Source organism: Mastigoproctus giganteus, chromosome 11 (assembly GCF_048544385.1).
Source record: "Mastigoproctus giganteus isolate SK-2022 chromosome 11, ASM4854438v1, whole genome shotgun sequence".
Taxonomy (NCBI): Eukaryota; Metazoa; Arthropoda; class Arachnida; order Uropygi; family Thelyphonidae; genus Mastigoproctus; species Mastigoproctus giganteus.
This window is the reverse complement of record NC_143585.1, coordinates 78,384,678-78,410,239: the sequence shown is the minus strand read 5'-3', so window position 1 is coordinate 78,410,239 and position 25,562 is coordinate 78,384,678. Positions and strand designations below refer to the sequence as shown.

General features: G+C 38.4%; 1 protein-coding gene across 1 annotated transcript in view; it reads right to left on the bottom strand.

Annotated features, from left to right (window-relative positions):
* LOC150078162 (transmembrane protein 243-like) overlaps positions 1 to 25,562 on the bottom strand; it is a 79,060-nt gene that overhangs the window by 47,547 nt on the left and 5,951 nt on the right. The window contains exon 2 of the mRNA XM_090385126.1: positions 1,769 to 1,836. Within this exon, the coding sequence (XP_090241252.1) occupies positions 1,769 to 1,834 (66 nt within the window). The 5' untranslated portion in view covers positions 1,835 to 1,836. The remainder of the gene's footprint in view (positions 1 to 1,768; positions 1,837 to 25,562) is intronic.

Sequence of the window (25,562 nt, the reverse complement as noted above, 5' to 3'; positions counted from 1 at the left end):
TGTGTGTGTGTGTGTGTGTGTGTGTGTGTGTGTGTGTGTGTGTGTGTGTCAAAACAGTCTGAACACATGTCGCCACCAGCCAACTTCAAACTTACAGAACCAACTTTTCATCTTTCTCAGTTTATTCATTCAACTGGTGTTTTCTGGAACAACCTACCTTCATACGTATTTCCTGAAAATTACAATCTACAGAAGTTCAAGTCCAATGTCAACAAACATCTTCTTTCGTCTTCTCAACCTCCAACCCAAGCACGGTACTATAGGTTCTAATACCTCTCGTGTTTGGGGTTTACATAAAAAAAAAAAAGTTGCCACACTTACAGGGATGCACCTACAGGGTCTAAAATAGTGGTTTCTACAAATGCATATATACTGTGTATGATGAATGCCATAAGCAAAACAGAATTTGCATTAGCAAAAAAAACTGATTAAAATGTATAAACTGTACATACCAGGTATGCAATTTACAAATATGGTAAAATCACCATATATAAAAATGTACCTAGAAATAAACAGAAAACATCTTACATAATTTGTGAGAGCTGATGCATTGCTAATTTCATACAAATTTTGATACACATATCCAAATGTAAACAATTTTGAAATATGTCGAACTTGGTCATAATGAGCAAGGAAATAATGAGATCACGGCTGTAATGAGCAAAAAGCCATAATGATTTTAATTTATATGTATTCCCATACAATCACTCGCTGTTATAACGAGCATACTACACAGATATACCATAAACATATTTTGGTAACTACGCAAACGTTCTTAATTGCTCCAGCAGTCGGGGGGGGGGGGGAACAGTTCTTGGAATAGACAAAATTGAAAAGGGCGACTCAGCTTTTATGACCACCCGCATCAGATTAGCGGCTGGTTTATGACCTTGTCCTTTTGGGGACTACAAAATAGTGCATTGGTGTTCTGCTTGTCGCATTACCCTATTTACAGATAGTCTTGTATTCACTGAACCATAAATTTATTTTGGAACTTCTAGTTGAAATTATTCACAAGTTAGAATGTGGTGCAAAAAAAAAAAGCGTTGAAGTGTAAAATATTTTTGTCCTCTTCAACAGTATTGGCATTATGGAAGAATAAACATGTTTACATATCAGCACTGGAAAAGAACATAACCGAAAAAAAAAAAAATAATAAAAAATAAATTTAGAAAGTGTGAGGTTATAAACATTAGTGAAGGTTCACTACACAAAGTAGTGCTGGATTTTCAATAGATGGCCTGATCTTGAAGGCTAAAGTGGAAAAAAAAATTTGCTAAAAGATTTGGACACTACAATTTTATGTAACAATGGTTGGCTGGATCAATTTAAAAACAGAATACACGGATATTAGTATATACCTACATACAAATAATATGTAGGTATATACTAATTTTTTTCTCTCTAAAATTTCTTTAGTTTTTTGAAATTAATCTTTTTATCAAATTATTGAGAATTAAAAAAATATATATCTATATATATGGGGTAGATTTAACTCACTGATATAGTCAGTAATGGTTATAACGAGGAAATTGTTGGTCCCTTGATGCTCATTATAACCAAGAGTTCAACTGTATATATATTTCACTATAAATAGTATATATTTTTGTATTTTTAACAAAAAATTGACATGATATAAAAAATATTACAAACTCTGAATCAGTATCTAACACTTGAGCAGGTTGTTTGCATTTAAAAAGCAGAAATTCTTCTATAAAGTTTATATCATAATTGTCTTTTATTACTAAGGTCAACTACTACAACTCACCCTTCTGTTTGATACTCCAAACAAAGGCCTGTCAGTTGGATTTGGAAATAATGGCTCATTTTCCATCCCTTGAAAATTGAAAAATCCATTTAAAGAAAATTCATATTAATATAAAGGATGGATTTTTAAAATAAATCTTAGGACCAGGAATAAAACTAGAGTTGACCATGACAAATGTAGTGCAAAAATACAAACAAAAACAATTAACAGATATGCTGTCTCCGATGTGCGCATGCATATGTCAAGTTACACAGTGGAGAGAAAACACTTGACTGAACTTAGGTAAAAATTATTTCTTGTATGTGAAATTGTACTTTTTTTCTTTTTTTTTAGTAACTAGTCAGGTCTAACTCAAAAGTTTTCTTACCAATCTGATTAGAACATCTGTCTGGTCATTTCTAAGCCTTGAAAAAAATGTATCCCAAAAGTGAGTTCAAAGCGTTATCATAATTGTGTATTATTGTTAAGTTAACCAGACCTCTTTTGCAATTATTACTTAAAACCAATGAACAAAGAATTTTGCATAATTATTATTATTAGCCATATGGTGCAAGGAAGCCTGAGGCTTATGCTGCATCAGCAAAAAAAAAAAAAAAAAAAAAAAACTCCGAGTTACCCTGAGAGAGAGAGAGAGAGAGAGAGAGAGAGACAAAAAGGAATCACCAAGAAAGAGAAGAATGATGATATCCAGCTCAGGACCCTGGGTGTGCTAAGCCCATACTCACCAGATGGGAGCCCCTGAGGTATTTAGGTGGAGAGAATGTGTTTAGTTTTAACTTGGATTTTATAGTTCATTTCCATTCACTTGTGCCTTTTGCACAACAAATAGTGTACGACTATTTCACAAGATTGAAATTAATCATTAATACATATTAAAACAACAGTTACATATGCTTTTTAAAACTATCATGCAAAAAAAAAAAAAGCACTTCCATTTATATTATTATTAGCCATATGGTACAAGGAAGCCTAAGGCTTATGCTGCACCTGTCAAAAAAAGAAATTCCTGCATAACCCTGAGAGAGAGAGAGAGAGAGAGAGAGAGAGAGAGAGAGAGAGAGAGAGAGAGAGAGGCTGAGGACCCTGGGTTTGCCAAGCCCATACTCGCCAGATATGAGCCCCTGGGGTAATGTTCCTAATACTCATAATAATTACACAATACACCAACTGATGTTATAAATAGTGTTATGTTTATTAAAATAATGTTGTAAATAAAATAAAAATTCCAATAAAAACTGAAAAATTGACTGTACAATAATATAATATGAATTTAAATTGCAAAGAATTATTTACAATAAAACAATGTAGATGAAACACAGGATGACAAAAGCACTAAAATAACCATTGCTTTCAGAGGCATCTGCCTCCTTTTTCAACACAAAGGCTTATCGTACGGCACATCCTTATATATCAGCAGGCTTGCAGTTTTTAGCACATGGTTCTACAGGAGCATGGGCAACGCTCTCCCCATGTGCACTGGAACCGGAAGTGGCTCGGGAGCATGCCTGTTATCGTCAACCGGGCACACAGATTTTGGGACCGCAAGTGGCTTGGGAGCTTGCAGATTTGTTCCTATGAGAACAATACCATTAATAGAGACAGGGGAATCCGCATTCATCCCCTCTTCCAGCCAGTGATTCTTGGACAGGATGAGCGGTTCCACCTGGCATGCTCCAGAGCCATTTCCGGTTCCAGTGCACATGGGGAGAGCGTTGCCCATGCTCCTGTAGAACCACATGCTGAGAACCATAAGCCTGCTAATATTTAAGGATGTGCCATACAATAAGCCTTACTGTTGAAAAAGGAGGCGGATGCCTCTGAAAGCTACGGTTATTTTAGCACTTTTATCATCCTGTGTTTCATCTACATTGTTTTATTATAAATAATTCTTTGCAGTTTAAATTCATATTATATTGTACAGTCAGTTTATCAGTTTTTATTGGAATTTTATTTACAACATTATTTTAATAAACATAATGCTATTTATAACATCGGTTGGTGTATTGTGTAATTATTATGAATATGAGTATTCCCAACCCCAGAGGCCTATTTGAAGATTCCTAATACTAGTTTAGGATGGTTAACAATTTTTTTGTCATGTTTGTTCGAGAATGCAAAAAGGATAAATGCCAGAATAAAATTACATTACATACAGGTCAGACATTTTGTGGTCACAAACAATACTGGTTTATTTCATCAGTAAACTTACTGTTTTCAATATTTATCAATGATATTAATCAAGGCATATCAGGCTCAATGTCTAAGTTTGCAGATGATATAAAGGTTGGCAAGGCTGGGTAATGATAGTAATCAGGGTATACTACTGTAACAAGATCCAGAAAAATTAGGCAGATGGGCTGAGAAGTAGCACTGAAGTTTAACACACAAAACAAACAGATATGCTTGTCTGGATAAATTTAAATTGAGGAAAAAACAGTCACAGAATAGATGTGCAAAATTTGTTTGATTGCTGGAACAAACTTCCATCTGTTATTGTGAAATTTGATAGCTTAAATAAATTCAAGAAAGAACTAGCCAAACTTTTTGAGCAAATCAATGGGTGAAACAGGGAGTCTTTTTCTTTCTTTTTTTTTTGGCTGATGCTGTATAAGTTTAGGAAGCAAGCCCTTCGCCATAATTATGAGGGGATCCTTGAACTCGAGGGAAGTCCTCACAGAATGGAGATGTGCAAATGTTTCTCCAATCCGGCATCCCCCCCTCCCCCCATACTTCTCCTTCAACCCATGCACGGTACTAAGTACTATAGGTTTTGATACCTTTGTGTTTGGGGTTTTCATAAAAAAAAAAAAAAAACACACACACATGGGGGGGGGGGGTCAAAGGGTGACAATTAATTACAGACCTATTAGTTTGACTTCTGTTCCAGGGAAAATAATGGAGTCACTGGTTAAAGAAGCATTGGAAGGTCATCTAGACACTACAGCAGTAATAATTAAGACAGCATGGGTTTGTCAAAGGGAAGTCTTGTCTCACCAATTTGACAAAGGAACTGGATGCAAAGGAACATCACAAAGGAACTGGATGCAAAAAATAATTTTGATATCATACTTTGATTTCAGAAAAGCTTTTGATACTATTACACATGGAAGACTACTGTACAAATTGGAGCAGTATGGCATTAAGGGCAAGATGCTACAATGGATAAAAGATGGTTGAGTGAGAGAACAGTGGTGATCAATGGATACTGCTTTCTGTTGACTAATGTTATTAGTGGTGTCCCTCAGGGTTCAGTGTAGGTCCATTGTTGTTTTATATATTTATCAATGATATTGATGAAGGTATATCAAGCTTAATGTCCAAGTATGCAGATGATACAAAGGTTGGCAGAAATGTTAGTAACGGTAACGATAGTATGCTGCTGCAACGGGATCTGGAAAAGTTGGATGGATGGGCTGAGAAGTGGCAACTGAATTTTAACGTTGACAAATGCAAAGTACTGCATATGGGTAGCAGTAATCCCAGAGAAATGTACCAACTATGTGGAGTTACTCAGGGTAGTGGAGAATGAAAGAGACCTGGGGGTAATTGTGCAGTCAGACATGTAGTTTTCTGAGCAGTGCAGACAGGCTCCCAGAGTAGGTCATGGGGTCTTGTCAATGATATACAGGAATTTTGTGAGCAGGGATAAGGAGGTGATTATCCTCTTGTATAAGGCAATGATTAGGCCACACCTTGAGTACTACATACAGGTTTGGAAGCCTCATTTTAGGAAGGATGTAGAGTTGCTAGAACGAGTACAGAGAAGGGCAACAAAACTGGTGAAGGGAACAAAAGAGTGCTCTTATGAAAAAAGGCTTAAGTTCTCCAAATTGCAACTTCTGGAGACTAGACACCTACGAGGTGATCTAACTGAGGTGTACAAGGCCTTGAATGGATTGAGCAGGCTCAATGCTGATGGGATTCTTCCTCTTGCTCAGATTACAAACACGAGGAGGCATAGTTCAAACTGAGGAAAAACAGGTGTAGAATAGATATGCAGATGTTTGCCTTCAGCCAGCAGGTAGTTGATTGCTGGAACAAACTTCCATCTGTTGTTGTGGAAGTTGATAGCTTAAATAATTTCATGGCAGAACTAGACAAACACTTGGAATGTATGGATCAGTGAAACAGGAATTTTTTTTTTTTTCTTTTGACTGATGCTGTATAAGCTTGCTTTCTTGTATCATGTGCCTCTACTAATGCTAAGTGTGCTTTCTTGCATTATGCCTCTACCAGAACCTGTGGCATGTATTCCAAGGTTGACCTATTGGATAATCATATCTCACCTGGTGATTTTCTTTTTCACCATTGCCCAGAGTGTACTGATCTTAAGTTAAAATTTGCTGCATTGCAAAAACAATCTGAGTTACTGAAACAAACAGGGGCTTGCCCACAAAAATAATGTAACTGGGAGATTGTCAGGGACTCAAGACTCTAGTAACCTACCAAGTGATGCACTCCTGACTCCCCAGAACAGAATAACCAAGTGTAAACTACTCTGGTTTAAAAGGACTTAGTTCTATTAGGAGACTCCATTGTCAGGAAAACAGGAAATATTTTTTGTAATAAGGATAGGTGGACTAGAAGCAGGGTATGTCTGCGAGGAGCAACTATTAATAATGTTATCCAAAGACTGTAAAATTTAAGTTGGAAGGGGGTAAAGAGAATATTATTATTCATGTGGGGGACTAATGATATTAAGCATACACAATCTGACAATTTGTTAGACAAATATAGGACCATCCTATATTTGTTAAAGAAATGCCATGTTTATGTATCTGCAATTCTGCCCATTCACAAAAGGAGGAATTATATGCTGAAAGCCTTGTGGATTAACTCAAGACTTGGGCTCTGCAAGGCTTTTGGGGGAAATTCCTATCAGCTTGTCCTGCACTTGTATATACAGCAGGCCCTCGTTATAACGTGGTTCACTTTACGCTTATTTGCTATAATGCTGTTCTTATATTATAACCCGTATCTGACTATAATGTTGTCACAAATCACTATAATGCTCTTTTATAGATTGCATCTTTGGCATATTTAATGAAATCGTTTCATTTGATGGAGTCGATAGCTTTAAAATGAATAGCAAAACAGCATTAAAATGCTTCCCACGCACACTCGAGAAATTTTCCCATGCTCAGTGAAATTTTCATATGCTAATTTAATTGCAGTACAGTGACTTGCTATGTAGTTCCGAGATCAACATTTTAAAAAACGTTGAAGTATATTGCTTGTAATATTTGCATTATATGCATTTATGCGAAGTCTAGTCATCATTCAGTACAGTATTAGACACTGTGCGTAATGGACAGTTTACTTGAACATTGTATCATAATTAATGCAACCAACGCAGTTACATTTTCAAAGAGTTAATAATGGCAGATAAGAATGAAAAAGCAACAACGTCTGGATGCAGTACGAAGACTATAAATGTAAGAAAAAGACTGAATTTGAAAATTAAATTAGACGTTTTGAAGTGAAACAATTCTGGTCAACAAGTGGATGAAGCAAAGCGATTCCGGTCAATGGCAAGCGGATGTGTGCCATAATTTAGGACTGGCAAGTTTAACTGTAAGAACAATTATAAAAAATAAAGAATTAATTTTAGCAGAAAGAAAGACAGCTGTTCCACTGCAAGCAACTAGGGCTAGGCCAGCTATTAGGGTTGAAAACGGTGAGACTAATTTTATTGAAGATAATATCCAATGCAGAATTCAGTTAAGTTAAATATTATAAATTTAAAAAAAAAGGAAGAGAGATTAGCCTATACGATGATCTGAAGAAAACACCTTAAAAAAAAAAAAAAAAAAAAAAGTTTAACCATTTAAAATCCAGGGAGAAGCTGCAAGTGGAGATCAAGGAGATGAAAAACTTTCAAAAAAAGAACTTGTTAAAATTATTGAAGAGGGGTATTATGTGTTATAATACCCCTCTTCAATAACAAGTTTTTGACATAGATGAAGCAGGACTTTTTGGAAATGAATGCCTAAAAGAAGTTTCATATTGAAAGAAGGAAAAAACATGCTAGGTTTCAAAGCTTTATTGTTGGGTGGAAACACTGCAAGGGATTTAAAATTAAAACTCCTTTTAGTTTACCAGGAAGAGGGCCAGAAGTACAACCCAAAATAGACACATTTTTCATGATTAAATTCATCAATTCAATCAAATTCATCAATTTAAGTTTGATACATAAGTAGTTACCACATAAATTTTTGAATATTAAATATTTTGACCGACATTTGTGCATCTTTTCACTACTGTTTATTATTGATTAGGAAATATCTTATGGCACCGACCTCAACTCACAAATACATATGTTACCTTATGGGAATGTGGCACTCTCTTAGCACGGTTTCTCCAGAATGAAACAGTGTTAAGCGGGTGGGGGAGGTCACCTGTAGAAGGAATCTGTTTTGTAGAGACAGGATACATTTAAACAAAGGTGGTGCAAGGGTTTTTTCCAGTATTACTGAGGATACCTTAAGTTCAGCGAAACTATTAGTTTGGGAGGGGGGGGAGGACAAGGGTAATATAGATATGCATTTATCTGATAATATTTGTCCAAGTAACACTTGCACATACCTCAAGAGTTCTTGTTTGTTATCGCAACAAAACATTAACCAGATGTTCTGAGGGCAGAAACATTTTAAACGAGCAGGTAGCTAATGCCAGGGAAGCAAGCTTAAATAAATTTAAAGGGTGTGTCAGGGTAGTTAGCTATACAAGAACACTAATTCTTAATTGTTTATACAGTAATGTCAGAAGTGTCATCAATAAAATGAGTGAATTCAAACTGCTGGTTAGGACAAGTAACGCCGACACAATAGAGCTTACAGGAACGTGGTGTCACCAGGAGATAGAGGATGATGGGCTTCAGTATAGTGTGTATTTAAGAAATATAGAGCAGATAGAAGGGGGTGGTGGGGTCATGCTTCTTATCAAAGCATGTCTGAGACGACAAAAGCTTTCCCGAATTCAGAAATTTAGCATGCTAGTATAGAATTTGTATGGTGTGAGATAGCTGGAAGCAAAAAGGTATAATGAGAGTCTGAGTAATCTAAAGGGAAAGTGATTATGAAGAGAGTCTCAACATGCAAATGGAATGGGCAAGTAAGCATTGATGTCTTTTAATGGGCGATTTTAATTTGCCTCTAATTAATTGGAGCAAGTGGGAAGAAAACTATGTAGGGGACAAAATTTTTAAATCAACTAGATGATTGCTAATTGTATTAACATGTCAGGGAAAGTAGTAGGGAAAAGAATATTCTAGACCTCATCACCCATGAACCAGATGACATAACAATACAGGAACCAGTAGCAGGAAGTGATCAGCATTCTACAGTGGATGACAAAGAGAGAGGTAGCAATAGTTAAAGGAATAGGTTATAAATTTCAGAAAAAGAAATTACAATGCCTTAAGGTGCTACATGGCCAACATGGATACAACTGGGTAGATATCGCATAAAGAACGAATACAAATGAATTATGGTATACCTTTAAAACATTAATCACAGAAGCCTTGAATGCATATATACCATTTAAAAAAAAAAAAAAAAAAAGTGTGTGTACCCCCTGTACACATGAAAGATGTTTTATGTGAAAACATCTTTGACGAAAATCAGAACTGTTTTAAAAATCGAACAAAGCTAAACCCGAAGTCACGAACAATGTAAAGTTTTATGCTCACGCTCAGTACTTAGTCTACCGAATCTATGTTTGGAAAAGGTTAGCGAAATTCAAGCCAATAGCATAATCACATATTTGATTGTAGCCATTTGTTGAATAGTATGATTGCAACAATACAAGCATTTGTATTGTTGCAATCATACTATTTCGTTACATTACATTGTTAGGTGCCGCCATAGATGTTTTCACATCAATTTTCAGAGCAGTGAAAGAGATTGAATACCACACTGCTATATCCTTTATGCTCAACAATGCTGAAGTCATATGCAGAGCATTGTCATGAGTATCAAGCAAACCAACCTACCAAAATGGAAATAGTAATGAGTGTAAAGTGTATTGATGTCTAGTGGCACCAGGGGTTCCCCCCCCATCTCTGCATTGCTTTCATTGTTGGTGTACCATTCACTGGGAAGGCCAGAGATTTAAAAGTATGCGGATTTTGAATATGTGTAGTGTTGTGTATCATTGTTCGTCTGGCCGTTTAACTGCTGGATCCCTGAAGAGGTCCAACGTTGCCCACACTTGGCCCCGTGGAGGCAGACCAGGTACCCAGTAGTTTGAAGTTTTTACTCTGGCAGGCCCTGCCACCTAGTTTCCTGAGATTTAATGACTAAGGCCTAACCCCCCCCCCCTCGGTAAGGATGAGCACTGGAATTAAAGTCAAATGAGGTTTATACAGTTTAATTTGGACAAAATTAAGTTTTTCCAGTTTGTGTGGGGTATATGCTAGTGTATTAGGCAGACTTGGGGGGGGGGAGAGCTGAAGACTGGGGTTTGTGAAAACGACAGACTATTGCAATTGCATAAAAGACAAACAGAAAATCAAGCATTGGATTTAGCAGTCAGCAGTGCCTTCAATCAGCAATGCCACTCCTTTACCTTAACCGTCTACTATTTACATAAGACCATGCATTGAAAGTTTGAAAGATTTATGAAAAATTATTTCTGATCTGTATGCTACATTTGTGTTCATCTATGGTTCGAAGATGATACAAAGGAACCAGCTGCTAAAGATACACCATTTGATGCAAACTGCATTTCTGATTTGGACATCAGCAGGATCCTTTTGTGTGATAGCTGCAGAGGATTACTTTAAGTAATCAGCGCTATCTAAGTCTAACAGGTTTGTCTACCCAGAAATTACATCACATTTAACAAAGTTGGATTTAGCGACAGAGGCTTATTCCTCCTCGCTTACCATTCATATAAATAAGGCATCTGAGACATGCATACAGACAATACGGCATTCTAGGCCAAGTAATCAACGTGCCTGTTTCAGTCAACATGATGGCTCATCACTTGCCAAGGGAGATTGACTACGATCATTATAAAATACACAAGTCCAGCTATATGATCAAGTTAGTAAGAAAGTGAGTTGTTAGTGTCTTCAATATTTGGTTGACACATTTGGTCATATTTGGTTGATTGTATCAAATTGTGACAAGTCAGTCATTCTTTAATGACAGTCACATGAAAATTAGTTTGGCTCAAGACAACGTAAGCAAAGCAGTTCTGATCGAGGAAAGTCTCACTGCTCAACAGCAAACTTTGTGGAGTAACGATAAATATCTTGGAATCGCTCCAGGAAAAACTAACCTACCGCAGAGCTTTCTGTTTGATGAGCATGCAGAGGAACTGTCCTTTTGCAGCATTTATCTTGGCCAATTCACAATGTTTAGAGAATTTACATGTGGCTCCATTGATGATGGCAACAAGTGAGCTCAGATGATTTGACCGATGCAGTGCTACTCCATATCATTTCCTTTACATAGCAGTGAAGATAATGAGATTGAGAGATTCTAGAAGTGGCTTTCAAATACATAGATAAAGATACAAAACTGACCCACAAGCAAGTTCAATCCAAAGAATACATTACCAGCTGTATCAAAAACAATTTGGCCTTCCTAAGGATAATTCCAAACTACTTACTACTGGGCTCAACGTAAGCGCGATCTATTCATTATGATTAGACAGCTCTGTAAACCTACAATGTTCTTTACTCTGAGTGCCAATGAAATCAGTTGGCCATGCTTGCTAAAGCTATTGTATAAGTTACAGAATAAGGGGCACATCATTAGTGGGGATGATGCGAGTAACATGGACTTCATGCAGAAGGCAGTGCTAGTGAACGAAGACATGAATGATGTAAAGTTTTATGCTCATGCCCACTACTTAGTCTATTGAATCTACATTAGTATCATACTTCGGTCCGAAATATTTAGTATGAATGTAAAATTTCAACATCACAGTAGTCTCACACATACATTCTGCTGTGGCTAAATAATGCTCCCAAAGATTCTTTGGGCAAGAACAAAGGTGCCAGCACAATGACAGACATGTTAGTGTGTCTCCACTGGTGAGGCTTTGGGAGCATTAAGCTTCAAACTCAAACATACTCTTGTGTCAAACAGACAAGAAAATAGCACTGAATAAATGACAGATGTGTTGATTCCAAGCACCATCCATGCCTTGATGGTGCTTTAAATTGACAAAATCATGTAGCAAAATCATCATTTCCAGTTTGTCAATCAAATCGACAAACTAGAAATGTCAAATGACATCATTTCCCATCATTGGCACAGCTCTCATCCCCTCGGAGTTCATTGTTCTGCGACACAATTTCCATGTCGCAAAATTGTCATTTCTGGTTTGTCAATCAAATCGACAAAGCGGAAATGAGGTCAAATGACATTATTTCCGTACTGCAAAATCATGACACTGGTTTTACTACAGTCCAAAATTTAGTAAGTGCTGTCAAAGATGTTTGTCGAACCAGAAATAGACATGACAAATGACTTTTTTGTGCAAAATCTTGACAAATTGCTTTTAGTACAGTCTGAAATTTAGTAGGTGCTGCCAAACAGGTTTTCACATCAAAAATACTCCAAGATGAAGATTCCAAGTTGGATGAATAATGAAATCGCCATATTATTTGGGCAGAAAAAGATGGAATGGAAAAGTTGGAGCAATAAGAAGTGCTGAAGCCCATATAACAGCTACAAAGTGATCTGTAATAGTGTCACAGGAAAGGTTAGGCTGGCAAAGGCAGATTATGAGAAATCTCTGGCTAAGGTAGCAAAATGTGGGGTTAAGGAATTTCAGATACATAAATGAAATGACAAACCAGATTGGACCCTTATATAATGGATGTGGGATAGTATTAGAGACCGCAGCTGAAGTTGCAAATGAACTCAACAGTTACTTCGCATCGATATTTACAGAAGAAAAACCCTTTATGTCAAAGAGAAATTATGGGAGTGAAGTCGAAAAATATCTAATTAACAATATTGAAATTTCACATGATTATTTAATGAAAAAAACTTGAGCCTACAGGCCAGTAGGGCGGGCTCCTGAGAATGATGTCATACACCTTATAATCTTAAGAGGGGCAAGTGAGTGTATAGAACCATTGAGGCTAATTATGAGAGCATCGCTGGACTCAGGAGTGATTCCATTGGATCGGAAAAGTGCCAATGTATCTCCAATACATAAGGGCAGTTATAAGAGTAAGTGGAAAATTACCAGCTGGTCAGTCTAACTTCAGTAGTAGGGAAAATCATGGAGGCAATGATCAAGGTGGAATTCAGGATCATTTAAATAGAAATGGAATTCTGAAGGATACTCAGCATGGTTTTGTAAAGGTTTCCCTTTACAAAACAAAATAGTGTAACTAATCTAGTTACCTATTTTGACAGGTTCCATAAGGAACAGTATTAGGACCACTGTTGTTTTTTTTATTTTCATAAATGAAATCAATAAAGGGGTAGAGGGCATGATGTCTAAATTTGCAGATGATGTAAAGATTGGTAATAATTAGTGATCACCACCAAGCAGAGCTTCTTCAGAGCGACCTACACAGACTTCAGGGATGGTCAGAAAAATGGCAGCTATGCTTTAATCCAGCAAACTGTAAGGTATTAACACCTGGGGAACAGTAACCCCAAAATAACTTATATACTTGGTAGAGTTGAACTAAAGCCAGTAGTGGAAGAAACTGACTTGGATATTACAATACATTCAAACATGAAGGTTCTCCGAGCATTGTAGAGAGGTTGCAAGGAAAGCACATGGTGTCCTAATCTATCATTTATTGAACATTTGCTAGTAGATATAAGGACACGATAATCCCATTTTATAAGGCTATTGTTAGACCACGCTTGGAATACTGTGTTCAAGTACAGAAACTACACCTAAAGAAAGACATTTGGGTTTCTTGAAAGGGATCTAAAGACGGGTAAACATGCCTGGTGAGATCAGCAAAAGGACATCCACATGAGGAAAGACTTCAAAATATATGGGTTGCAGAGCTTGGAAACTAGGCAACTTAGGAGACTTGAGGTGTTTAAGGCTCTGAGAGGCATAAGTAAAATGAATGAGGAAAAATTTCAACCATTATAAATGATTCTAGAACTAGGAGCTATAAATTCAAGTTACGGGACAAGATGTTTAGCCTGGATTGCAGAAAGGCTTATTTTAGCTTGCGAGTTACAAATTACTGGAATAAATTACCTTCATTGGTGGGAGGCTGAGAGTTTTGGGAAATTCAAAGGTCAGCTGGATAACTACCTACGGGAGGAGGGAAACACATAGGTTGTCTATTTCCTTTTATTTTATTAGTTTAAATTTTCTTATTATTTTATTCTTTCTTTGGTGCAGCATAAGCCATAGGCTTTCTTGCACTATGTAGCCATTGCTAATACTAACTGCAGTACTACAGTCAGTGTAGCAGAAAGTCAAAGACCTGGGGTAATTGTTCATTACGAAGTGAAGTTCTCTGATCAGCACATATATGCTCCTGAGCCAGCTCATGGTGCACTGTAAATGATATACAGGGAGAAGGAAGTGATTATCACATTATATAAGGCAATGGTAGGCTGTATACCAAATACTGCACAGTCTGCAAGCCTCATTTTAGGAAGTTGATATTATAGTTGGAATGGGTGTTTTTTTTTTTAACGAAAACCCCAAATGAAAGGTATTAGAACCTATAGTATTTAGTACCATGCTTGGGTTGGAGAAGACGAAAGAAGATATTTGTTGACATTAGACTTGACTTCTGGTAGATTGTAATTTTCAGGAAATACGTACGAAGGAAGGAAGGTTGTTCCAGAAAACAGCAGTTGAATGAATGAAAGAGGAAGATGAAAAGTTGGTTCTGAGAGAGTTTGAAGTTGGACAGTAAATGGATTTTGGCTGGTGGCGGAACATGTTCGGACTGTTTTGAAGGAGAGAGTGGGAATTATAGAAGCCAATTCAGAGGAACAGCACCCGTGGAAGTATCTGAAGAAAAAGGCATTGCAGCAGAAAAGGTATGTCTATGAGACAGCGAGTGGAGAGACTCTGTTAGAGATGAATCATTAATTAACCTAACTGCCCTCTTCTGGATGGAATTTAGAAGCCTGAGAGGTTTTGGGGGGGGGGGGAACCACCCCAGATGTGGGAACAATATTCCATAGTAGGGCAGATTTGCAATTTGTATAGAGTGAACAGCTGTTTGGAAGAAAAGTAACGGCGAGAGCAAAAGAGAAACCAAGTTTTTTAGATACAGAGGAAGCAATATTTGTAATGTGCTTGTGCCAAGAGAGATTAGAAGTCAGGGTAATCCCCAAAAGAGATATCATCTTGCCTAGAAATCAGAGTGTCACCAAAGATAAGCATAGCAGCAAAAGAATCCTTTCTGCAAGATATAAGACTCAGTTTTAGGATTGAAATCAATTAAGTTGTCTTTGCCCCACTGGAGAATTACTTGGAGATCGGCATTTAAGAAATTGGTAGTGGATATTCGAGAAGTTGAAACTGATAGAGCAGGGTGAGGTTTCTCAAACTGGAAAGTGGAGGAATGCAATGTGCTATCATCAGCAAAACCATGGATAGGATTTCTGGTCAATGGAAGGTCATTAATATACAAGAGGAAAAGAGTGGGAGAAAGAACTGAACTTTGAGTTCAGTTCTTTCCCCTGACACCATTAGTGGAGAAATTAGAAGACAGAGAGCCATCTACCATCACCCTCAGTGAGCAAATCAGAGAGAAAACTGGATAACCAATTACAAAAAAATAACAGTTGGCAAACCATAAGATGGAAGCTTGTTTAGAAGACCTTTATGCCAAACATGATCGAAAACATTTGAGATGTGAAGAGCAACTGCTTGTGTTTCACCGAACTATTCCGCTGAATTTGTCCATAAATGGGTAACATAAGTCAGAATATCACAAGTGGATCAACACTGACAGAATCCATACTAGGGATCTTTGATCAGACAGAAGGTTGACAAGGTAGTTTAAGAGTTGGCAGTTAATTGATTTCTCCATTACTTTAGAAAGAGTAAGTTATTGCAATGGGACAATAATTGGATGGGAGAGATTTGTCACCCTTTTTAGGAACTGACTGGATATGAGCAAATTTTCAAGCAGAAGAAAACACCTTTGGAATACAAAAGTGAAAAAAGGTGACAAAAAACAGGAGTAAGTTCAGGAGCACAGGTTTTGAGAATAAGTGCAGATATACCATCAGTACCTAGAGCTTTGTTAGCACCAAGATTTGCCAAAATTATTCTGACATTTTTTGACAGAAGACCACAGGAAACATTGAATGGAGCATGCTGGGAAGTGTTTTACCAAGATCATTAATACACGAGTTGGAAGATAAAATGAGATGCTAGCAGGTCAGCTTTATCCATGGCTGAAGTCACAACACAACCATCTGGTTTTGATAGAGGTGGGAGCAGAGATGGGTGAAAGTTGCAGCTTTGGCAAGAGACCATTTCATTCTCTGTAGAGAATTGTTTCATTTTCTGTAGGCAGAAAATGAAACTGAAGAATTAGAAACAAGCCAATTATGATATTAGCAGAGGCATTTGATGCAAGAAAGCAAGCTTATGCAGCATCAGCCAAAAAAAAAAAATAAATAAATAATAACCACTTCCACTTCACCCCTCTGTTCGTTCGAAATACCTGTCCAGCTGAGCCTTAAACTTATTTAGGCTATCAACTTCCACAACAAGGGATGGAAGTCTATTCCACTAACCAACCACCTGCTGGCTAAAGGCAAATTTCCTCACGTCAATCCTACATCTGTCTTTTCTCAATTTGAATTTATGTCCTCTCAGGTGATTATTCTGAGCAAGAGGAAAAATCCCATCAGCATTGAGCATGCTCAAACCATTGAAGGCTTTATACACCTCTATCAGATCACCTCGCCGGTGTCTAGTCCCAAGACACTGTAATTTCCAAAACTTAAGCCTTTCTTCGTAAGAGCACCCCTTTGTTCCATTCACTAATCTTGTTTCCCTTCTCTGTGCTCTTTCCAGCATCTCCACATCCTTCTTGAAATGAGGCCTCCAGACCTGTATACAGTACTCTAGGTGTGGTCTGACCATTGCCTTATACAAGGGAATAATCACCTCCTTATCCCTGCTAGAAAAATTCCTATATATCATCGACAATACACCATGAGCTACTCTTGCAGCCCGCCTGCACTGCTCAGAAAACTTCATATCTGCCTGCACAACCACCCCCAGGTCCCTTTCATTTTCTACCACTGAGTTGATACGTTGCTCTGGGGTTGCTGTTTCCCATATGTAGTACTTTACATTTGTCAATGTTAAACTTCATTTGCCACCTCGAAGCCCATCTGCTCAACCTTTCCAGATCCTGTTGCAGTAGCATAGTGCAGTAGTGTCCTCGACAACCCTGCCAACCTTCATATCATCTGCAAACTTGGACATTAAGCTTGATATACCATCATCAATATCATTTATAAATACAGAAAACAATAATGGACCCAATACTGAACCCTGAAGGACTCCACTAATAACATTAGTCCACGATGAGCAGTGTACACTGATTACCACTCTGTCTTCTCCCCCTCAACCACCCCTTTATCCACAGCAGCAATTTGCCTCCAATGCCACACTGCTCCAATTTGTGCAGCAGTCTTCCATGTGCAACAGTATCAAAAGTCTTTCTAAGATCCAAGTATATAATATCAAAGTTATTCCCTGCATCCAGTTCTTTTGTGACTGCATCATAGTATCCAATCAAATTGGTCAGGCAAGACTTCCCCTTAACAAAACCATGCTGTGTCTGAGCTATAACTGAAGTCTTGTCTAGATGATCCTGCAGTGCTTCTTTAACCGGTGCCTCCATTAATTTTCCAGGAAAAGAAGTTACTCTAACAGGTCTATAATTACTTGTGTCGCCCTTTGATCCTCCTTTGTGAATTAGGGTCACATTTGCACATCTCCAGTCCTTGGGTACTTCCCTTGAGTCCAAGGAAGCTCTCATAATTATGGCTAAGGGTTTGCTTACTTCCTTTGCTGCCTCCTTGGATAGATCCCATCCACCCCAGGTGCCTTTCTTGGATTCTCTAGCTTACTGCCGAGTTGAATACACCTCTGGCATTCCCCTCGCTGAATAACTCCTCATGTGTGAATGTCGATGCAAAATATTCATTCAGTTTGTTGGCTACATGAGCAGGATCATCAACAGTTGACCCATTGATATCAAGTGGACCGATCTGATTCATCCCCTTCCTTCTAGAGTTTACATAAGTAAAGAACTCTTTGCTGTTTTTCTTTGCGTCCCTTGCCAAAGATTTCTCGTAATCTGCCTTCGCCTGCCTAACCTCCTTTGCAACTTGGTTACAGATCAACTTGTATCTATCATAGGCTTCTGTGTCACGTGCTAATTTGTATGTATCCCATGCATTTTTCTTCTCTGCCAAATGTCTCATTAGTTCATCTGACATCCACTTAGGCCTAAACCTTGAGCAATATTTCTTAGTTGGTATGTAAAGCCTAGTAGCTTCCAGGATAAGTTCTTTGAATGCTTCCCATTTTGAATTTGCTGTTGGTAACATCATCAGTTGGTCCCACTGTATAGAATTTAAATACTGTCTCAGTCCATCGTAGTCGCCTTTACGAAAGCAATAACCCTTCCCTTTACCCCTAATGGTAGTTACCTCTTTGAGTAAATCCCACTTCAGCACACTGTGATCACTGCCACCTAGTGGTTCATTTACCTGCAGATTCTTAATGCATGAAGAATCACTAGTGGTAATCAAATCAAGAGTATTACTCCCTCTAGTTGCCTCCTGAACATGCTGATGTAGAAAACAATCATCCAATAAATCCACAAAAGCCTTGCTAGCATGTGAGTGACCAGCCCCCAACTTCCAGTCAATATCTGGGAAATTAAAATCCCCCATTATAAGACTCTCTGATTTGCTGGCCCACTCTAATTCCCTGTACAGTTTCTTATTATACTCATCAGAGTCATTAGGCCTATAGCACACTCCTACTCTCAATTTTGATCTCCCAATGCTTATGTCACACCAAACTGACTTGACACTGCACTGTCCAGCAATGTCAACTGGCTTCATTTCCTTGGATTTTATGTATTTCTTAACTAATAGCATAACCCCTCCTCCCTTCCTATCCTGTCTATCCTTTCTGTAGACATTGTACTCCCCAAATTCCAGTTCTGCATTCCTTATATCTGTGTGACACCACGTCTCTGAAATCCCCACAATATCTGCCTTTGATGTTTTGAGCAATACCTCAAATTCATTTACTAAACTCCTAGCATTGGTGTACACGCAAGTATACATGCACCTGTTCTTTTTCTTAGCTACCCTAACACAACCTATGTGTTTATTTGTACCCCAATGATTCCCAGCAGTCTCTGAAATACCCTGCATCTTATTTTCCAGGCTGCGGCTCATTCCAATAGAAGCAGTGCAAGAATCACTTTCACCTCTACCAGTGGCTACTGTTTATCTATTAGTCCTTGTATCCCCCCAACCTAGCAGTTTTCCGACCCACCTAACACTGCCTCGATAGCATCAGCAAACATTCTTGCACCCTTTCTATTTAAGGGTATCCCATCCCTGCAGAAGCAGTCTCTCCTGTTAACAAGTACAGACCAGGCTGAAAAAAAAAAAAAAAAAAAAAAAAATTCTACCCCTATGCAACGTTCTTCACTTGAACAGCCTTAGCACATTTATTGGAAAACCAAGGTTTAGATAAAAGTAGAGATTTTAAAGTGGAGTGTGGGATAAAGATTCCATTCCTGCAAGAATAATTTCACTGACAAGATCTGAGCAAACATTGATATCACAAGTTTTGAAATAGTAATCCGACCAAGGAAAAGAAATCTCGCAGGTCATCCCATTTTGCATTCTTGTAATGCCAAACAAGAGGTTGGGAACAGCCATGAGATAAAGGCTCCATTGGAGAAGAGACAAGCACCAAGTTGTAATCTGAGGTGCCTAAAGGACCACTCACTTCAACCATGTACTTAGAAGGGTTGTTTGTGAGAAAAAGATCAAGCGTGTTGGCTGTATGGTTAGGATTGTCCAGTATTCTTGTAAGTAAATGAACAATCTGTGCAAGGTCATTAGTAATTGCAAAACCCTCAGCATCTCGACAGGCTGGGTCGGTGCGACTAGAAAACAGAAGCCAGCTGGAGTTGTGAACATTAAAATCACCAAGGAAAATTACATCACTGTTAGGAAAGTTGGACTGGAGAAAGTAAAGTTGCAATCTTTGAAACTTGAAGGAGAGCTCCAAGTGATTAGTTGAGTTGGGAGAACGGTAGAGACAACAGATGAATTTGACACAATGAGGTAGAGAGATTTTAAGCCAGAGGAGATTTCAAATTACCAAGTCTCTGACAGGGAATATTGGAACGGACATATGAACAAGTACCACCTTTGAGGCGAAAGGAATCATACAGCAAATAATTTGGGTAACTGAGATGAACAGTATTTGAATCAACCAATAACTGAGATTCTGTCAGAAAAAGTACATCGGGTGTGGCAGACTGCAAGTGGAAAATGGACATCATTGAGATTAGAATTGAGACCACGTATCTTTTTGAAATGAACTAGGAAGTGTTCGGTAGGTTTAGATCTTTTTGCAGATAAGCTTACTCTATTAGTTTGAAAATTCATTGTATACTCAATAGTAAGAAAAAGTAGGGGGGAGGGGACATGCTGTTTGAAGTAGTGAAATTTTTGGATATGGCATATACATAGTAAGAATATACCCAGATCCTTGACATAATGTAGCCTCAACAATGCTCCCCACATACACTATTCTGACTCACTCCAATCACTATGTGACAGAGTTGAGGAAGCAAGATTATACACTAGCTGATCCGGAAGCCTCCTAAAGAATTACCAATATGTTCGGTCTAGTATACTAACTAGCGGCCAGCCATTCAAGGATACTCTTACTATGAAAGAGCCAGTTCTACAAGTTACAGCACTTGGAAACTGGGTAGCTGCAAGGCAACCTGACTTAAATATTTAAGTCTTTAAATGAATTGAATAAACTAAATGCAGATGGCAACCTTACTCTTTCTTGAACGATACACATAAGCAGCACAAATTGAAAAAGGGTGGCCACAGGATAAATTTGCTTTCAACCAGAGAGAGCAACACCAGATGGAAGGTTGTTGTTCTGATTGCTGGAACAACAAACTTCCATCTGGTGTTTGGAAGTGGGTAATTTAAATAAATTTAAGGAAGAAACACAAGTCATTAGAGAGGATAGACAGATGAAGTAGAGAGATTTTCATTTTATGGCTGATGCTATTTAACTTCACTTCCTTACATCATTTGCCACTACTAAAAATACTAACCCAGTATTAGTTTAAGTGACAAAACAAAAACATTTTTAAAAAAATTAAAAACCTACAGACAGCTCATATGGCAAAAATAACCAATGGTGATACACAGAGGTTTTTTTTTTTTTTTTTTGGGGGGGGGGGGGGTAGACTGCCTATTCATTTTAAAATGTCTTCCCTAAAATGAGAGAATCTCATAAGGAAGTACACAGGTCTATTGAAAAGGGGCAAAGAGTAGGAGCAACATGATTAGTTGGGGCACAAAAGGATATTTTTACCACAAAAGACTGGGATTCTGCAAATAGCAGTCTTAAGAAACTTTGCATTTGAGTGTTTAAGGTGTCACCTAACTGAACCGTATAAGACTTTAAAAGGCTAAGTAAACTAAATGCTGGTGGTATCCTTATTCTTTCTGAAATTCCTGATGTTTTTTTTTTTTTTTTTTTTGAGATGAAACACAAGAAACAAACAAACTGGAAAAGGAGGGCTGCAGAATTGTTAAGGAAATTTACATTCGGCAAGGAGAAATTAATTTTTGAAAGAGAAAATTCCACATAGTGTTATGGAGGTGGATATTGAATGAATTTAAGGAAGGTTTGGACAAATTATTGAAACAAGTCTTGCTTCCTATCATGATATTACCAATACTAACATGAATTCATGTGGAATTGTGCACTGTAGCAGTCCTTTCAGGATAATGGAACACTTCTACATCATGATAAAATTTAGTTATTTTTTGCAGCAGTACTACCGAAGGGTCTAAAAGATATTCTTAGTAAAGTTGGCAATTTCTGCAAATGGACTTAGCACACCCAGGGTCCTAAACTCACTCATTTTATTTTGGCTGTTGCAGCAAAAGCCTCAGGCTGCCTTTCACCACATGGCTAATAATAGTAATGCCAGTAGTTGGGCTGGCTGACTGGGTTTTGTTTCTGTTGATTTAATTATGAGGAACAATGTATAGAATGCTTGGGAAGAGGACACTGTGCCAAGCCTCTGCTCTAGCTAACATGAACTAGATCACTGGAACTACTGCTGTAGTTTCAGAGTACCCCTATAAAGAACAACTATAGCAATTATTTTGCATGAAGCAATGGGACTAACTTAAGATTCACTATTTAACGGGGTCAGTACCTTTCAGCATGTTTTGATCGTAGTGAACTGTCCAAGTAGATAATTGGCATCGTTTTAATTTTATCTCATATTGTGAATCAACCTTCATAACTAGTCGCTGAGATACTGCACTGCTTTGAATAAGTAATTAGTCCTCTTCACCAGTGAAGATTACTAATGTTACTCATTCTCAGCAGATACCACCATCCAGACGACACCATTTCAAAGCTTGTTCGCTTACTCATCTGTGGGCAGGCAGGTATCCTATTGTTGCAATAGTGACAACCCAGTTAAGCATAGTCCCATTGCTTCATGCAAAATAATTGTTTTAGTTTTTTCCCATTACACACCATCAGGCATCTCATTATGGACTTGTACTTCATAACTGGGTTGTCACTACTGCAACAACAGGGCCTGCCCACCCACCAATGAGTAAGCCAACAAGCTTCAAAATGGTGCCGTCTGGGTGGTTTGGTTGGTTTTTAGGAGCATTAGCAACTAAGGCCATATTGCTCTGGGATATGCGGTGGTCATTCCTTGACCTTTCCGCATCCTCCGTATTTGGTGGTGACGGGCTCGAACCCCGGTCTAATCAAGAAGCGTGTGCTACGCACTGCTGCTCCTTCCCACCTGGCTACGGAGGCGCCGCCGTCTGGGTGGTGGTATCTACAGAGAATAAGTAACATTAGTCTTCTCCGCTGGCGAAGCGTTACTTATTCAAAGCAGTGCAATACCTCGGCAACTTGTTGTGAAGGTTGATTCATAATATGAGATACAATTAAAAACTATGTCAATTATAGACTTGGACAGTTCACTACAAACAAAACGTGGTGCAAAGGCACTGACCTGTTCAATAAAGAACTATAGTCTCTTCAGCCTGTGTCAATTCATGAGTGTTGTGCCAGCCTAGAAGTTCTAGAGATGTCTAGTTTCTACTATATGTAAGGTTGGATTGAGGATACTAACATTTCTTAGTCACAACACTGTTTCTGATTCTGTTGAACAGCACTTTCACTGACTCTCTAACACAAACAGCTACACACCACATCCGATATGCTGAAAAGTGCATGTGGGATGACATCCACAAAAATTTCAAAACCACGCAGTCTCCCCAACATGTTTAATATAACAATGCTTAAAAGTAATTTTATTTTGTATAAATACAGTACAGCATTAATTTACATACTAATTTTAATCTTTCTGCAAGTAACTTATAAACAAAGTTACAAATAATAAAATATTTTGTCTCAGCCTTTGAATAAAAACTACAAAACTATTTTTTTTCCCACAAATGTTGATTTCCATAACACAGTGGTCTTCTAAAATCTGCACGTTGTGGCAAGTGTCTTGATAACGGGCAATTTCTCGAGTCACTATGCCAAAGTTTCTGGTCCCACTAATAGTTGACACAGAAACTTTGGTTTTTGGAAGCTGCCATAGGAGAGACTGTATGAAATAAGATTTTATTATACTGTCGTAGAATTTTATAAGTGCTATGATTAAACATTCAGAGTATAATGTCTCTAATTTATAATAGATAAAGTCACATTTTTCTAATCCACTGCAGGATGAAGGAGTCTCCAGTAACTTTCCAGTTCCTTCTGTTTTGTGCAATGGCCATCCATTTACTACTCACAAGCTATTGAATTTCATCTGTCCATCTTCATTGTCATCTTCCAGGTTTTCTTTTAGCTCCTCTTGGGTACTATTCTGTTATCTTCTTAGTCCACCTGTCATCATGACTTCAAGCTACGTGTTCTGCCCAAGTCCATTTCAGTTCTTCAGTTTTGATAAGAATATCTTTTACTTGTGTTTGCTGCCTAATCTGTGTTTCTCTTCATATCCAACAGTGATTCCTAATATAATTCTTTCCATTCATTCAATATAATTCAACTGCAAAATTACAATTGTAGTTTTCAGCTTCCCCGTCATTATTTTGGCAAGTGCCCAAGTTTCACTTGCATACGTCATGGCGAGGAGTATAAACTAGTTCATTATTTTACATTTCAGACAAATTGGGATATTGCTCCTCAGTATGTGACTATACACCAAGGAGACAAAACATCATGACCACCTACCTAATATGATGTTGATCCTCCACATGCAGCCAAAACAGCTTGTACCCGGTGAGGCATGGATGCTACAAGATTTCTAAAATGTGTCTTGTGGAATTTGATACCAACACGTAACCAGCAGATCCTTTAACTCCAGTAAGGTCAGCGGTTGAGATGCCGCAGATCAGAGTTGCTGTTCCAACACAAACCACAGATGCTCAATGGGACTGATGTCTGGGGAATTTGGAGGCTAGAGCAATACCAGATGTCTTCTCATGTTCTGAGAACCAATCCAGACTGTGTGGCATGGCGCATTATCCTGCTGAAAGACTGCACCACCAGAGGGGAAGACCGTTGGCATGAAAGGGTGTACCCGGTTAGCAATGATGTTTAGGTAGGTGGTAGACAGAGTGCCCAGCACATGGATGACTGAACCCAGGGTATCCCAGCAGAACATCACCCAAAGCATGACAACGGCCCCACCTGCTTGTTTTCATCCCACAGTGCATCCAGGCACCATCACTTTCCCGGGTAAACTATGCACACGTACCTAGATCCACATCCTGCAACACGAAACGTGATTCATTGGAACAGATGACAATCACTCAAGGTCCAGTTTCTATGCTCGCATCCCCACTGTTGCCAGTGAACCATAGTTAACATTAGCACTCTGAGTGGCCTGCGGCTATGCAGCCCCATTTTCAGCAGGGTTCAATGTACTGTGTGTTGTGACATTACTCCTGTCACCAGCATTCCAATTACCAGCTGGTTGCGCCACAGTCGCCCTTCTGTTGCCACATACCATCCAGGAGAGCCATTGCTCACCTCAAGCATCGATGAGTCGTGGTCGTCCAACACCTCTCTGGCAGTTCGTGGGTTTCCCGTCTCTGACCATTTTTGGTAAGTACTGACCACGGATGACCATGACCACAACACCAGCTGTGCCATTTTGGATATGCTCTGACCCAGTCTGGCCATTACGATTTGGCCTTTGTCAAACTCACTTAAGTCCGCTGCCTTTCCCATCTGAACAAGAGTAACAATGATTAACGGAGCTCAATATCAGGTGCTTTTAATACAGTGTCCCAACCCACGCACACACCATAGTTCACCTGCAGTTGCTTTGATTTGTATAACGACTTGCTGATCATAATGTCTTGGCTCATCAGTGTATTTCCTGAATGCTATCCATCCAAAATTTATTCTCGACTTCCAGCCATTTATCATTGCTACAGCTAATGACTTATCCAAGATAAGTATATGAATCCACCTTTTCAATTTCTACTCCAACGATTATCCTTTTCTGTGC